Here is a 16,671-nt window from a genome sequence, read left to right as displayed (position 1 = left end):
TATCCCAGCAGTGTCTGGCCCCGGCTTCCGTCTCCTGTGACGTGACATTCAAATGTAAAACACACCAAACACACTGATATAATTCAAAATAAAAAAAATCACATTAGTTTGCCCCCCAGTGCCCTTTCCTGCAGTGTTACTGTACTTTTTATGTATGTATATATATATATATACACATATATACGTGTATATATGTGTATATATATATATATATATATGTGTATGTGTGTGTGTATATATATATATATATATATATATATATATATATATATACATTGTGACAGGAAGTCAGGTAAATCTGTGGGTGTTGTCACAGACGGGAGATACATTTCTGCCTTGTTTAGACAATTCACCAATTACTATCAGGTGTCGGCTGCGGATGTAGCCAGAAAGGTTTAAGGACGTTGGAAAGCTTCAGCTATTCAGAATGAGGCAATTAAGGTCTCTATAAGTTATCCAGAGGATGACTACTGATTGCTGCATCCTGAGGCTTTGTGCGTTAAGGAGAGCAGTGAGCTGAGAAAGACTTCTGAAGGTGAGGTGGTGTTGACTTTTTCTGTGTGAAAAGAAAACAAACAGACTATTGGTTTTCTGCTGTATGACCAGCAGTGTCTGCCCAGCAGTAGGTTGGGACAGACTCCATAGGTAGGTTCCTGTGTTGTGAAGGTAGACGCCCCAAGTGGCCAGGGTTTATTTTATGTTTGTTTGATTTATGCTGTTTGGATGTTTGCACTTGTTTCCAGCAAATTGGAAGAATAAACCATAGACCGTTGTTTTCATATATACATATATATGTATATAATATATATATATATATATATATATATATATATATATAATATATATATATATATATATAATATATGTGTGTATATATAAATATGTATATATACAGTATATGTTGCTTCTGGATCATCCACAAGCCATGTGTATTGTTTCCAAAATGAAAAGTTAAATGAGTGAAAAAAATTATAAAGGAAAACAAAGATTTGATACAAAGGTATCAACCTACAAATGACGAATGTCAAAATGTGAAAAACCAAACACAATAAAATAAGAAACAGTGTCCATATTGTGCTCCAACGTAAAAAAAAAAAAAAAAATACAGGGTGCACTTCTTCTAATGGTGAGTGATACACAGTCAAGTGCTTCAATACCCCACACGTGCTTTATAAAAATATTGCCCTCTTACCGGATATTCATGATCTCTAAATTATAGGAGATCATGAAAAGCGCAAAACACATAGGTCTCCTTAGGCTCCTTTCACACACTCCGTCCGTTGGACGGAGTCCGTTTTTCTCAGCGGGGGATCGAGCTGCCGATCCCCCACTGAGCAGCAGGAGGACGGCTGTGTCTCCGCGCTGTGTGCGGAGACACAGCTGACAGTTCCCCATGCATCTCTAAGGGGGAAATCGGATGTCAACGGACCGTCAGTCCGTTCTCACCCGATCCCATCCGATCCGATCCGCTGGACAGATGGAAAATAGGGTTTCCATCCATCCAGATTTGACGGATCGGATCGGGTCGGATGTCAGCGGACTTGTCTCCGGTGACATCCGATGCCCCATAGGAATGCATGGGGGGACCGTTCAGATCCGCCAAAAAAACGGACAGGCGGATCTGTGTGAAAGGGGCCTTAAGAAAGCCAATCTCATCCTCGCAGCTGCATGTTTAAGAATGGATCCTGTGTTAAATGGTTAGCATCCCAGCCTCCACACATGCTTATCCAAGTTTATCGCACACCTCGAGTCAACTGTCTTTTTCACTTGGGCCGTGATATGAAACTCATGCGTGAAAAAAGAAGAGGGTTCAACGTGCAGTATTGTCACACTATTTATTAAATGTTAAAAAAAATATTGAAATATTGCACTTACAAGATAAAAAGTATAGTCATGTGGTAAAGGTAAGATCCACCTGTGGAATTAACTAGCAGGTCAGGAACGTAGTGACGTAACAAATCCTGTGTCCACCCGATGTGTTTTGGCGTGTCGGGTGGTCGGGTTCCTGACCTGCTGGTTCATTCCGCGGTTGGATCTTACCTTTACCGCTTGACTATACTTTTTATCTTGTAAGTGCAATATTTCAATATTTTTTTAGCATCTAATTAATAGTGAGGCAATACTGCAGGATAAGCCCTCTTCTTTTTTCACCCATTCATTTTATATCACGGTCTGGGAGACAGCTGACTCAAGGTGTGCAATAAACTTGGATAAGCGTGTAAGGAGGCTGGGACACTAACCATTTAATAAAATCCATTCTTAGACGTGCAGCTGCGAGGATGAGATTGGCTTTCCGAAGGAAACCTCTGTGTTCTGCGCTTTTCATGATCTCCAATAAATTCGAGATCATGCATATCAGGTAAGAGGCCAATATTTTTGTAAAGTACATGTGGAGTTTTGAAGCACTTGACTGTGTATCCATCACCACTGGAATGGGTTGAACCCTGTATTTATTTATATTGGAACACAATATGGACGCTGTTTCTTATTTTGTTGGGTTTGGTTTTTCACATTTTGACATTCGTCATTTGTAGGTTGATACCTTTGTATCACATCTTTCTTTTCCTTTATAATTCTTAACTTTTCATTTTCGAAACAATGCAAATTGCTTGCGGTTAGTCCATAAGCAGAAGACAGCACAATCTTTGAATCTTTTTACTAAATATTTTCTCAGCCTGTATTCGGAATTATTTAAAAGTGAGGCAGTCTGCTTTTTCTTTGAGGGCGAGGTTCACTAGTTATATTTTTAGTAAGTCTACAGCTTAGATTGAAAAAATATTACAAATAAAACATAAAAATGTTCTCTAGTAGTGATACATTATACCGATAAAAAAAGAGTTAATTTTGTAATCACAAGCCGAATCCTTTTGCAGCACTCAGTATTAATGCAGATTATTGACTGCAACCGCAAGAACAAATGTGGCTCTGGATTGACTTTTCACTTGGCAAGGGATCTAGGAGGTACATTTTTGTAATGGCTCCTTTCTGCTTACCACCCCCTCAGCAATGAGAAACTCAAATATGTTTTTATAAGAAAAGGTCAACATTATTATACGTTTTCCCTTGACACTGTGTTTGGCATTCTGCTCCATGTTTTTGGCACAGGTAGACTAAAGGAGCACACAAAACAGCTACTTTACAGTAAATTGAGTTTTCTTTCAAACCTGCAGCTTATTGTTTTATCAAAAGCACCAAGGGATTGTGTTTTAACAAAAGTTTAAAAGCCAACGTATACCAGAAAATGCCCCCAAATATTTGCATCTACTAGCCTTTATGGGTTTTTCTTTTTGCCAGATAATGTTTTCACTATAAAAAATGTTCACATGAATCAACACTATAAATAAGGTCTACAATGAAACAGGATACAAAGTCAATGTCATATTAAAGGCTCTTTTGGAAAATCTAATTCTGAATGCTTTTCTGAGTTAGCAAATAGCTCCTAGCAATTCATAAAGTATCAGCTTTTAATTCTGTGATGTTTATTGTAAGAATGAAGAATTAAAGGGAAAGTATATATATTTTTTTCATTTCTAGCCAGGTAAACATTGCCATTTAAAAAAATGTGAAGGGGCAGCTGTGATGTGAAGGGTGCTGAAGGCACTTATGTGAAGGGGGGTTGTGATGTAAAGGGGGGTGTGGGGTGAAGGGAGTGCTGTAATGTGAAGGGAGATATGTGATAGAACCGTGGTCTGTGATGTAAAGATGGACTGTAATTTAAAAAGGGGCTGTGGTGTAAAGGGGAGTCTGATGTGTGGTGGTGGGGGAGAGGTTGGGGCTGTGATGTGAGGGGGCTCCTGATGTAAAGGGGATACTGTTTGTGTGCAAATGGGGGACTCTGATGTAAAAGAAGAAGAGTGGGACCCTAATGTGAAGAGGATACTCTGATGTGAAGGGGGTACTGTGATGGGAAAAGACTCCGATGTGAACGGGGTTGGCAGTAATAAAGTAAGTTGCCTATTTGTGTAAGTTGCCTATTCACAGTTCACCTGTGTACCTACAATGTTCACTTTTTCACAAATAAACACATTACTAAATTTATACACATTTGCTTTTGATGAACCTCGGTGCAATTTAAATGGTTATTAAGATTTTTTTCAAAGGAAAGAAATACAGAGGTGTAGTAAACCAATGTCACTATGTGTTACGTATCAGAGTATATAACAAAGGTTTAACTAAATGGTTACATTCATATATTAGGAGTTGCACTTGAACTTGAACAGTAAATCTAGTACTAGAATTATTCAAGTGGTAGGGGCGTTGAAGTAGGATTGTGGGATAGGAATAGGCAAGGTTCTAAATAGATATAGAAGTTGCGGTGGGTGTAGCATTTTAAAGGCTGCTAGTCTACCTGACCAGGATATTGTGCGTTTAGAGATCATTTCAATTTCTTTAGGTAGATTGTCTAAAAAGAGCATGTAGTTGGTTTTATGGAGGGATACAGATTTGGTTAGTTTAACCCCTAGATAGGATATAGATTCTGCTGCCCAAACATATGGGTAGGTGCTTGCAAGGGTGGACTGTAGGTTTGCTGAAAACCCTAGCGATAAGATGTAAGACTTAGTTACATTTATATTATAATAGTAAACAGAGATAAATTCATCAAATGTTTGTTGTACTGAAGCCAGGGAGCGGTAAGGGTTTGTCAACATGAGAATCACATAATCTGCAAAGAAATTTATTTTGTGCTCTACAGCACCTATTTTGAGCCCGGAGATATGTGGATGAGTTCTAATTTCTTCTGCTAAGAGTTCCATAATTTAATTAAATGAGTGGAGATAGGGGGCACCCTTGTCTTGTGCCATTGGAGATGGGGAAGGGTTTAGATTGCGGAGCAGTATACTTGGGCAGAGGGGCATGAGTAAAGAGCCATAATAGCCGAAAGATTATGACCGTGGAAGCCAAATTTACGCAGTGTTTGATCTAGGTACTGCCAATGGACTCTGTCGAATGCCTTCTCTGCGTCTAAAGAAAGAAGTAGAGAAGGCATTCCCAGTCTCTTGGGATGGGGAATGATGTTGATCACTCGTCACGTTGCATCCGAAGTCTGACGTCCTTTAGTAAATCCAGACTGCTCAGGATGGATAAGTGTGGGCAGGATACCAACTAATCTATTGGCTACTTTAGCATAGAGTTTAGTTTCATGATTGAGTTGTGATATGGGTCAGTAATTTTGGGGATTGGTAGGCTCCTTCCCTGGCTTCGGTATTGTAATGATCAGTGCCTTTAGCATTTCTTGCGGGAAAGAAGCTGAAGAAGCAGCAGCATGGAACACTTCAGTAATATTGTCTTGTAGAATATATTTACATTTTTGGTAGTATTCCCCTACAAAGCCATCTGGTCCGGGAGCTTTATTTTTGGGAAGGAGTCTATTGCGAATTCTATCTCAGAACTGGAGAATGGGGCATTAAGGCTTTCCAGTTGGTCTAAAGGTTAGGCATGGGATGTGAACTCCAGGAAGGACTGTTTATGGGTATTGTCAGGATGCATAATTTTGCTGTTATTCTTTAGGTACTATAGGGAGCTGTAATAAGCACTGAATGTATCCTCTATGGCTTAAAGTGAAGTTCCAGCCTCGGGGGTCAAATTTAGATAAAAATACCCCCGGGACAGTCAGGGCTAGTACATTCCACAATGGATAGCCTCTGAACTGTCCCGGGTCGCACTTACCTGTAAGAAGAAATACTTACCTTGAAAAGTTCTTCTCCAGCGCTGCCATCTCAGGTGTGGGTAGCTGAAGCCAGCGCGTCCTCTTCGGTGACATCGGAGTCCCACAATGCACTGCACCGGCCCCGCTCATCACTTCTGGTGCAGGCGCGGCATCCCTGCACAGCTTCTGGGCACAGGAATTGTTTTTTTCGATTTTGAGGTCGGAACTCCGCTTTAAGGATATATTACTTTGGATTTAGTTGTGGGGTGGTAAAAAAAAAGGTATAGGAGTTTTAGAGCGGTAACCTTGGATTTAGTGGGCCAAGGCTTCCCCGGCTTGTTCCCGTGGACATAAAAGCACATTGTAAGTCGCTTCTGTTGCTGGTCAAAGTTTTCTAAGAGGAGGGATCTTAGTTCATGGCGTAGTTTAATCCATTTAGATTTTAGGTCATCAGATGGCAGATGGTTTTGTTTAGGGAATCTGTAGACTAAATCTCTATGAGGAGAGAATCTTGGCGCTGCTTCCTTACCTTCCTTTCCCTAGCCCCAAATCCGATGAAAAGGCCTCACATTAAAGCTTTATGCATGGCCCATAGTGTGAAGGGGTCTTTCACTGAGTTCTCATCGGTTACAAAAAAGTTCTCAGGGTGAATACGAAGAGAGTCTGCATATTTGGTGGATTGTAGAAGCGGGTGTTTAAGCGCCACAGGTATTCAGTAGAAGGCGATGTGGATTCTTCTGTGGTTATACATACTGGGGAGTGGTCTGACCATGTTGTGGGAAGTATAGAGGAAGAAGACACTTTTTGGAGGATCCATCGATCTGTGAGAAAGAGGTCTATTCTTGAGTAGGAGCTGTGGCAGGGGAAAAGAATGTGTAGTCATGCTCTTCTACATGTTGACATCTCCACAAATCAAATAGCTGGCAAGAGGATAACAGGGAGTTTAGAGCAGGTCTACCCCTTATGGAGGATAAAGAAGAGTCCAAAAGGGGGTCCGGAGTTGTAATAAAGTTGCTGCACCAGATAGTTGCTCCTTTTTGAATTGTGGTTACCTTTTTGTGAAGCTTGCGGAAAAAAATTTAGTCAATGAACGTTAGGAGCGTAGACAGATACAATAGTGTATGGAGCATTCTTTATCGTGCAGCGTAAGATAATATACTGGCCCTCTTGGTCTGTTATGCATTCTTGTAGTTGGAAGGGAAGAGAGTTGTTGATGGCTATAAGAAAACCTTTCTTCTTCACTGGGGCTGATGCTGTGAAGATAGTAGTAAATTTTTGTTGGTGCATGTAGGTGGGCAAGAGGCTTGAAAGTGGGTTTCCCGTACAGACAGGATCTCACAATGGGTTTGCACGGCTAATTTCCAGAGTGATGCTCTTTTTGATGATAAGGCCCTTTTGCATTAATTGCTAGTATTTTGATGGTCATACTGCTGAGATGTTCCGCTTAGTAGCAGTGGGTAAGAGGATCGTGTGTACAGGTGTCGGGTTAGTCTTGGTAGTCTGGTAGCTGTTAGGAAGACTTGGAGTGCTGTAAGGTGCTAAAGAAGTTCCTTAAAAAGGTACTGAAAGTAATAAATCTGGTGTTGATAAATGTCTAGAACTTTGATAGAAAAAAAAAATAAAGGAGAAAAACAAACAAAACTGAACAAAATGAGGACTTGCGTCCGGGAGCTCTTCCTTCACAGGCGGTACAGCAGGTATCAGGGAAAAGCAACGGTGGAGTATAGAGTTCTAGGCCAAACAAGGCCACTCACCTTGCGAGACCGTCTGGCAAAGAGAGCGCCCATGGGTGTTTCGTTGGGGAGAGGTGCAGCAGGATGCTCCAAGCTGCCGCTGTGTTCCATGGGAGCATTAGTAGTGCTGTTGGTAGGGATGATGTTCCAATCAGATAAGAGGCGTAGTCCATCCTGGAGAGAGGATACACTATGTTTGGGTCCATCGTGAGTTTAGACAGTGCTACCCATTGGTAGTGGATCAGGTGATTGCGCAGGGCTTTCGTGATTGTATTGAGTTGTCTGCGTCTCTGCAGAGTATGTTGTGAGAGGTCAGCAAAAAGTTGTAGAGAAGCATAAGGGTCAGGTAGGATCCCTAAAGCTCTTGCTTTTTGCATGAGTTGCTCTTTCACATGGAAGTAATGTATACAGAGAATTATGTCTCTTGGGGCTGAGTCAGGTAGGAATGGGGGTTTGGGGAGTTTGTGGACTCGATTGATGACCAATTCTATTTTTTTCAGCTCTGAAAGTACCTCTTTTATCAGGCTTCTGACATAAGAAGGTAGTTCTAGTTGGGGGGGGGGGGGGGGGATTTATTCAGTATGCCGATGATTTAAATTTAAATGTTCCTATATTGAGGTCATCATGTGCATCATGTGCATCAATAAGGCCATTAACTGTGTTAGCCACATCTCCTAAGTTCCCCTCTATATTAGAGACTCTATTCTCTATTGCTAACAGGTTGTGATCAAATTTGTGCAGGAAAGAAAGCATATCTGCTTGTAGAGAACTTCTTACGGAGATTAACATCTCCTTCAGAGTGATGTCTATAACCGGTTGTCCTGCAGTGGGGTATGAGGAGATCGGATCAGACTGTGCATCCTGAGGGCTGTGTCAGGAGGATGGGTGGTTCACGTTGTGAGGGTCTGCTGCAGGAGAGTCTAGCCTCATTCTAGCCTTTGCAGGGCTCCCAGTGATAGGTGTGCCCAGAGGTAAGGCAGGGAGGGGATAGTTCAAGGATGTAGGCTCTCCCATTCCTGGTGTTATGGATGGCATTTCGAGTGGGTGCTGGAAGGAGAAGGTCGCAGTGTAGGAGATTCGGGTGCGGCGCCATCCTAAACGCGCCTCACGGCCGGCTGAAACATGAAGGTCGTGAGCTTTCTCGGGAGGTGATTCTCCTTGCGCTGTGAGAGGGAGAGTGCTGGTGAGCTATCGGGGAGCTCTGTGGGTCTCGTGGGTGCAGAGAGACGCTGTTATATGTGTCCGGTGTGAGGAGCTTGTTACTCACGCGTCCATCTTGTCTGCATGCTGGCCACACCCCTTTTAATATTCACTTAGATTTTTTGGATTATGCTATGTTGTATTGGTATGCACCAATACAAGTTTAGGGGTTTCGTAAAAAAAAAAAAACAAAAAAAAAACTCTGTGATAAATATTTGTGCAGCTATAATGAGAACTAAAGGATAGACAGTGCTGCCTTCTATACTTTCAGAAAATGTATGGTTAAAGGTTGAAGGGACTTTTAGAAATGTTAAATATGTAATGTGAAAAATAGTTAGAAAAACAGTTAGAATAGATAAATGGTTCAGCTACCATAGGTGCAAAAATTTAGTTTTTTTGATTTTCCTTGCATGTGATTGCATGTGTATTGTTTGTAAAGTGAAGCTTCACCTCATTTACTAAGCTCTTGAGCAACTGCACTTACAAAAGTGCACAGTCTATTTGCCTTTAGTAAATCAACCCCCGAGTGTCAGGGTCCGGCATCAGGGAGATAAATATGGCACTACAATTATATAATTTGTATTTTGATCACTTTTTTGTTGCCTGTGAAGTATAGAAATACTGTATGAAATAGGTCTTGTTTGTAACTTAAGAAATTGTGGAATATATACGCATGATAGTGGAATTAAGTAAAGTTATTTTCTATAATATTCACATATTTCTTCAAACTCAGAATTTCCATACGCTTCAATAATATTCATGGAATGTCAATAAACTATACATTGTTTTCCCAAAGTTGGGATTATATGGATGAAAGTGTTTGAACATATTGCAAAATAAAATTCAGTAGCCTGTTGGAACTATAAAAGACACTGCATATGCTGGCATATCGTATGTATAGTACATTTCCAGCTCTAGAAATATAAAAACTCTGAAACCTTTTATCCCTTGGAATGCAATTCATGGTATTCCTTCCATTTAGTCTTTTTGTATTATCCCTCAACTAGAGCCCCACCTCTCTATTCCTTTACCATCTGTAGTATCTATAACCTTTTTTTTTTTTTTCCTTGATGGTTAAGTGTTACTAAACTCAGGACCCTGAATTCACTAAATCTGGTCTACCACAGTACAAAAAACATGGAAATGCAATAGTTTTAGTAAATATAAACTGCTAAATACCCTTTATGATCAGCAGTTAGCCTTGTGACCTCTATCAGTGTCTGATTAAAACTTGTAGGAGAAATGTTCATTCTCCCTTGAGTGTCCTATGAGGATGCAGGACCTATGACCCTCTCTCTGGACAATGCTGATTTGCCCTGTGCTGAACACATGCACCCTCCCAAAGAAAATAAAAAACACTCTCTATCAATACATACCAAACTGAGCATGTGCAGCTTGTCCCCTAGCCTTTGTACTATCAAGAGATATATTGGGTACTCTGGAAGAAGTGAAAACAGGATTAAACAGCACAATGCAGAGGATTAACTCCTTAGGTTCCACAGTGAGCATAACAAGAATGCTTTACAACATAAACAAACTGATTTTACTGTTGTGGGTTTAGTAACACTTTAAGCAATTTTTTTCAGCTGGCTTTTTTTTTTTTTTTACCCTGATACTTAATATGTTATTTAACCACTTTACCACTAGAGCATTTTGCTGTCTTACGTCTGGGCCACTTTTTGCGATTCCGCGCTGTGCGACATTAACTGACAATTGGGCGGTCATGCGACGCCGTACCCAAACAAAATTTACGTCCTTTTTTCCCACAAACAGAGCTTTCTTTTGGTGGTGTTTGATCACCTGTGTGATTTTTACTTTTTGCACTATAAACAAAAAAAGAGCGTTTATTTTGAAAAAATAACAATATTTTTAACATTTTTTTATATGAATTTCCCCCCAAAAAAGATGTAAAAACCAATTTTTTTTTTAAATTTTTGGCCAATTTGTTTTCTGCTACCCATGTTTGGTAAAAAAAAATTGCAATAAGCGTATTTTGATTGGCTTGCGCAAAAGTTATTGCGTTTACTAACTAAGGGAAAGTTTTATGTCATTTTTGGTGTTTTTTTTTTTTTTACGAGTAATGGCGGCGATCTGCGATTTTTTTTGCGGGACTGCGACATTGCGGCGGACAGATCGGACCCTTGACTGACATTTTTGACACTTTTGGGGGTACCAGTGACATTACTGCAGTAATCAGTGCTATAAATATGCACTATTACTGTAAAAATGACACTGGCAGGGAAGGGGTTAATTTTATTGGAGAGGGAGGGGTTAATGTATGCCTGGTGCTTACTAACGTGTGTGGGGGGAGGTGACTGAGTGAGCCAGGGACAGATCGGATGTTCAGCTATGCTGAACACTCCGATCTGTCACTCCCTGTCACTTAGGAGATCCGCCCGCTCTGTTTACACAGGCGGCGGATCTCCAAACTGGATTCCCCGACGATCGGGACAGAGCAGCGGCGATCGCCGCTGCTCCTCCCCTGGCCCGACTCCCGCTGTGAATGAAAACAGCGGGAGCGCGCCTCCGGCGGCGCACGAGCGCCGCCTACAGGGGGAGGAGTCTAGCGACGTAGGTCTACGTCGCTAGACGATAACGAGCCACTGTGACGCAGTAGCAGCACAGTGGCTAGTGTTAAAGTGGTTAAATTAAATTGTTAACACCTACCATGAAGGTAATAAATCATTTAAAAAGGAGCTCTAAAATCACAGCATACACTTTTATTTTGGAACATCAGCATTGTAATAGCAATACAAACAATTGTTCTTTTTGGAAATCAAGTATAATTTTGCTTGAAAAATCTCCTTTCATGTTTTGAGTGCTGACAATTGTTTTTCTCAACTTCCTAGATTCCCTGAATACTTTTCAGCTTTCCTCTGCTATTTACTTTCCATTTCTAAGAACTACACATCCCATACATTGCTATCCGCAAGCATTGATTCCTGTACTGACTCCACCCCTGAAACTCCTCCCGTCAGCACTTCTGTAATTCAGATTGCGAGCTCCTTCAAATGAATCACACGGCAGTGCCTACTCACAGGGCATGGGGTTTTATTTACTAAAGGCAAATCAACTCTGCACTACAAGTGCCCTGCAAGTGCACTTGGAAGTGCAGTCGCTGTAGATCTGAGGAGGACATGCAAGGAAAATAAAGCTTTTTTGCATGCACAAAATTGGATGATAGAAATTAGCAGAGTTTCCCCTCATTTCAGATTTTCACCTTAGATTTACAGCAACTGCACTTCCAAGTGCACTTGTAGTGCAGAGTGGATTTGCCTTTAGTAAATAAACTCCATAGTGGATACATGTCACAGAATTCAAGGACGTAAATGTGTAGAGATCTTTATAAAGGGAATTTACAAATTTAAGATTATTAAAATTAATAGAAGTAGGCTTTAAATAATTGAAATACAATATAGAACTTAATACATCATTTTACTTTTTTGATCATAAACAAGCTACAATTGAATGAATCTCAATAACATAATGCAATTTCTTTCCAGGTGATTTTTGAGGCCTTACATAATCTTGAGCCACGTGGGTATGTGGTCGGCTGGATCATTGCCATTAGCTTACTGTTTGGGATCCTTATATTTTTGCTATTGGCTGTGCTACTATGGAAGGTATGGTCTATTTACACTTGCCAGTAGAACATGAAGCCTTGGAATTCTTACTCTGTATTATATATTACTACTATATATTTTTTTATAACTTAAAACCATACTTTAGTCTTTAAGACACAAAGTAAGCTTTTTTTTTTTAAATTGTGTAATCATTTGCTTCAATTTTTTTCTCTTTCTGCCTTTTTAACATTTATCCAATGTGATAGATTTCTGCCAGGCTTGTTGCCTTTCTTTTAGGCTATTATTTATATGCTTTAAACCAGGGGTCTTCAAACTATGGCCCTCCAGTTGTTTAGGAACTACAATTCCCATCATGCCTAGTCATGTCTGTGAATGTCACAGTTTTACAATGCCTCATGGGATGTGTAGTTCCGCAACAGTTGGATGGCGGTAGTTTGAGGATTCCTGCTTTAAACATTTAGGCTAAAGCAATTTAAACTTATTAAGACAGTGCAATGCTTTATTGGGAGAGATGCAGTGATGCATTAATGGTTTGTAGTAGTTATCTTCAATTATCTATACTGTACATTTGTAAATTAACCATTGTCCCTAGTGCACATATTTATACATCCAAACAGGAACCCATAGGAAAGGTCCAGAGACATCCGTTTACTATTCTAATTATAAATAATTATATTTTTCCTACACAGACCATTATAAATAAGAATATTTTGTCAATGTGAAATAATGCTGTCCCAATATGGAGCCTGGGCTAATGAAAGTTTTATGCGGGGAGCAGAACATGTAATGCGCTAACCAAAACTGTAAATAATTATGTAGGATCCATAGCAAGAAATTTCTTTACACAAAAGTTGCTCTACTATGCGTTTTTTTCTGATTGCTTGTAATCACTCTATAGGCTGTAAAGTTACACCAATCAACTTAAAGACTGTTGCTTTGGTTTCTAAGTTAATGCATGTTTACATCTGCTCAAATTTAGGGCAAAAAAATCAACACCATTGCAGGTTCTATAAAAAATCTTACAAATACTTAGTAAAAATGTGACTTCATCAATTATATTCTTTATTCGTTGACAAAGATCTCAGAGGCCTTAAGCTGCTATAAACAGGAGAGGAGCTGAAGTGCTCTTAGAGAATTCAAAATAAAAAATAGAACATGAGAGAACACTTTCTGAGTAAAACAAATACTTATGGGTAACTTATCATGTAATCAATGTTTTCATGAATAATTATATGGTAAATAATGTGGCATGAAAACAACTAAACATACAGTGAATAAATTATAAGCAAAATATATCATTGAAAAAAAAATTAATACAAATTATTGAAATTAAAAAAACAAAAATAAATTATATAAAAGCTATTGAATGAAATAGATGCAAAATCCAGTGTTAGGTGAACATAAAAAAAGTCCTTATAATGAAAAAGTCCTTTTAAATATTAAACAAGAGTGTCCATAAAGTTCAAAAAAGTGTATAAGTAACATTGATTGATAAAATAAACCACCAAGCACTGACACTTAGCATACGCTTCTTACCAGATAGGCAGTGGCTGCTCAGCAGCAGCTTCGAATGGATCGGGATTCGGGAATAAAATAAATTAACAAGCATAGTGAAGCCTGCTAACATTTAAATCCTTTTATTTGAAATATATGAGAAGTACCTTCGATGAGGCACAAATGAGTCAAAAATCAGCAGACTGTCAGCTCATGAGAAAGTAACGGCTAAGAAAGCGTGATGTCTTCAGTAACAGCCAATCCCGACGTGTTTCGTCATCGGTGACAGCTTCCCAGGGGCAGGCCGAGCGTCAGATTTGACTTAGATTTATATTTTAAATAAAAGGACTTAAATTTTAGCAGGCTTCATTATGCTTGTTCAACTTTTTCATTCCCGATCCATTCGGTGCTGCTGCTGAGCAAAGGACTTTATTGAAAAGGACTTTTTCATTGAAAGGACTTTTTTATGTTCACCTAACACAGGATTTTGCACCTATTTAATAATATCACTTTCATATGATTATTTTTTTTTTCAATGATATATTTTGCTTATAATTTATTTACTGCATGTTTAGTTGTTTTAATGCCACATTAATTACCATATGATTATTTGTGATTGCACTACTAGGATTTAGTGCTGCTTCATTTTTGGGTCCTTTAGTTTCTGGGTCCTTTCTTGTGCATTACCTACAGAAATATTTGACTTTATGTGAGACCCCCATTACACCTCTTAACTATGTTGTTACATAGTTACATAGTTAGTGAGGTTGAAAAAAGACATCAGTCCATCCAGTTCAACCTATGATGTGTGTGTGTGTATTTGCTGTTAACCGTACATTGTATACCCCTGTATGTTGTGGTCTCTAAGGTGCCCATCTAATAGTTTTTTGAAACTATCAATGCTTCCTGCTGATACGACTGCCTGTGGAAGAGAATTCCACAATCTTACCGCTCTTACAGTGAAGAATCCCTTACGCATTTTAAGGTTAAACCGCCTTTCCTCTAGTTTTAGTGAGTGGCCACGTATCTTATTGTATTCCCTTAGGGCTCTTTCACACGGTCCGCCTCCGTAGGCGGATCCGTGTTGCTCAGCGAGGATCGATCCGCGATCCCCGCTGAGCCAGTGGATGACAGCTCCGTCTCCGCTTGCAGAGTGGAGAGGGAGGTGTCTCAGCCCCCGCTGCCCTGTATGGAAGATCAGATGAGAGCGGGCCGCCTGTCCGCTCTCATCAGATCCGATCCGATTACTGAACGGATGGAAAAATAGGGTTTCCATCCGTCCAGATTTCACGGACAGGATCGGATGCGGATGGCAGCGGGTGTCAGCGGAGGTGTCTCCGCTGACATCCGCTGCCCCATAGAGCTGCATGGAGGATCTGATCAGATCCGCCTAAAAAACTAACAGGCGGATCTGATCGGATCGCCCGTGTGAAAGAGCCCTTACTCTGAATAGTTTGTTCCTTATGCTAGGGTCGCCTGTACAATATTTGTACATTGATATCATATCCCCCCTAAATCGTCTCTTCTCCAGAGAGAATATGTTCAGTGCTTGTAGTCTTTCCTCATAGCTGATGTCCTCCATTCCCCTAATTATTTTTGTTGCCCTTCTCTGGACTCTTTCCAATTCCAGCACATCCTTCCTCAGGACCGGTGCCCAGAACTGGACAGCATACTCCAGATGTGGCCGGACCAGAGTCTTCTAGAGTGGGAGAATAATCTCTTTATTTCTGGAGTGAATCCCCATTTTTATACATCCCAGTATTCTGTTGGCTTTACTTACAGCGGCTTGGCATTGCATGCCACTGCCAAGCCTGTTGTCTACCAGTACCCCCAAGTCTTTTTCCATCCTAGACTCACCCAGAGGTTCCCCCCCTAGTGAGTAGCTGGCTTTCTGGTTTCTGGCACCCAAGTGCATTACTTTACATTTTTCAACATTAAACCTTATCTGCCATGTAGTTGTCCACCCCGTTATTTTGTTCAGGTCCGCTTGTAAGGTTTCCACATCCTGCCCAGAAGATATTGGCATGCTTAGTTTAGTATCATCCGCAAATACTGAGACTGTACTAGATATCCCCTCTAGATAATTTATGAATAAATTAAACAGGATTGGTCCCAGGACTGAACCCTGGGGGACCCCACTTTCCACACCCGCCCAATCCGAGTACTCTCCATTAATCATCACCCTCTGGACTCTCCCCTGGAGCCAGTTCTCTATCCAGGTACTCACCTTATGGTCCATACCTACCTTCCTTAGTTTGTACAGTAAGCGTTTGTGGGGAACGGTGTCAAAAGCCTTTGCAAAGTCCAGATACACCACATCCACGGGCTTACCTTTATCTAGGTGGCAGCTCACTTCATCATAGAAGGTTAATAGATTGGTTTGGCAAGAACGATTTTTCATGAATCCATGCTGATTACTACTAATAATACCATTTTCATTACTAAAGTCTTGTATGTGGTCCCTTAACATCCCCTCCAAAATCTTGCAGACCACAGATGTTAGGCTGACCGGCCTATAGTTACCCGGGATACACCTCTGCCCCTTTTTAAATATTGGTACCACGTTGGCTTTTTTCCAATCAGCTGGCACCATACCCGTCTGTAAACTATCCTTAAAGATCAAGAATAATGGTCTGTCAATCACCTGGCTGAGCTCTTTAAGAACCCTCGGGTGTAAGCCATCCGGTCCCAGTGATTAGTTCGGCCTTACAAGCTGGGTTAGTGTAGCCCCCCGATTCTTTTGTGAAGACTGAAGAGAAGAAATTATTTAACACTTCCGCCTTTTCTCTGTCCTCTGTGGCCATATTTCCTTTGTCGTCTTTTATGGGGCCAATGTGTTCTGGCCTTGCTTTCTTACTGTTTATATACTTAAAGAACTTCTTGGGGTTCTTTTTACTCTCCTCCGCTATATGTCTCTCGTGTTCTATTTTAGCCGCCCTGATTTCGTTTTTACATTTCTTATTACACTCTTTGTAATGCTGAAATGCTGCCAATGACCCCTCAGTCTTGTATT

The 16,671-nt window shown here is 40.4% G+C and overlaps 1 protein-coding gene across 1 annotated transcript in view; it reads left to right on the top strand.

Moving 5' to 3' along the window:
- ITGA9 (integrin subunit alpha 9) overlaps positions 1-16,671 on the top strand; it is a 578,355-nt gene that overhangs the window by 542,181 nt on the left and 19,503 nt on the right. Inside the window, exon 27 of the mRNA XM_082257332.1 lies at positions 12,084-12,203. Within this exon, the coding sequence (XP_082113458.1) occupies positions 12,084-12,203 (120 nt within the window). The remainder of the gene's footprint in view (positions 1-12,083; positions 12,204-16,671) is intronic.

Source organism: Pelophylax lessonae (genome assembly GCF_965119305.1).
Source record: "Pelophylax lessonae genome assembly, chromosome: 5".
Lineage (NCBI taxonomy): Eukaryota > Metazoa > Chordata > Amphibia > Anura > Ranidae > Pelophylax > Pelophylax lessonae.
The sequence above is the reverse complement of the archived record's forward strand: the minus strand, read 5'-3'. Positions and strand labels throughout refer to the sequence as shown.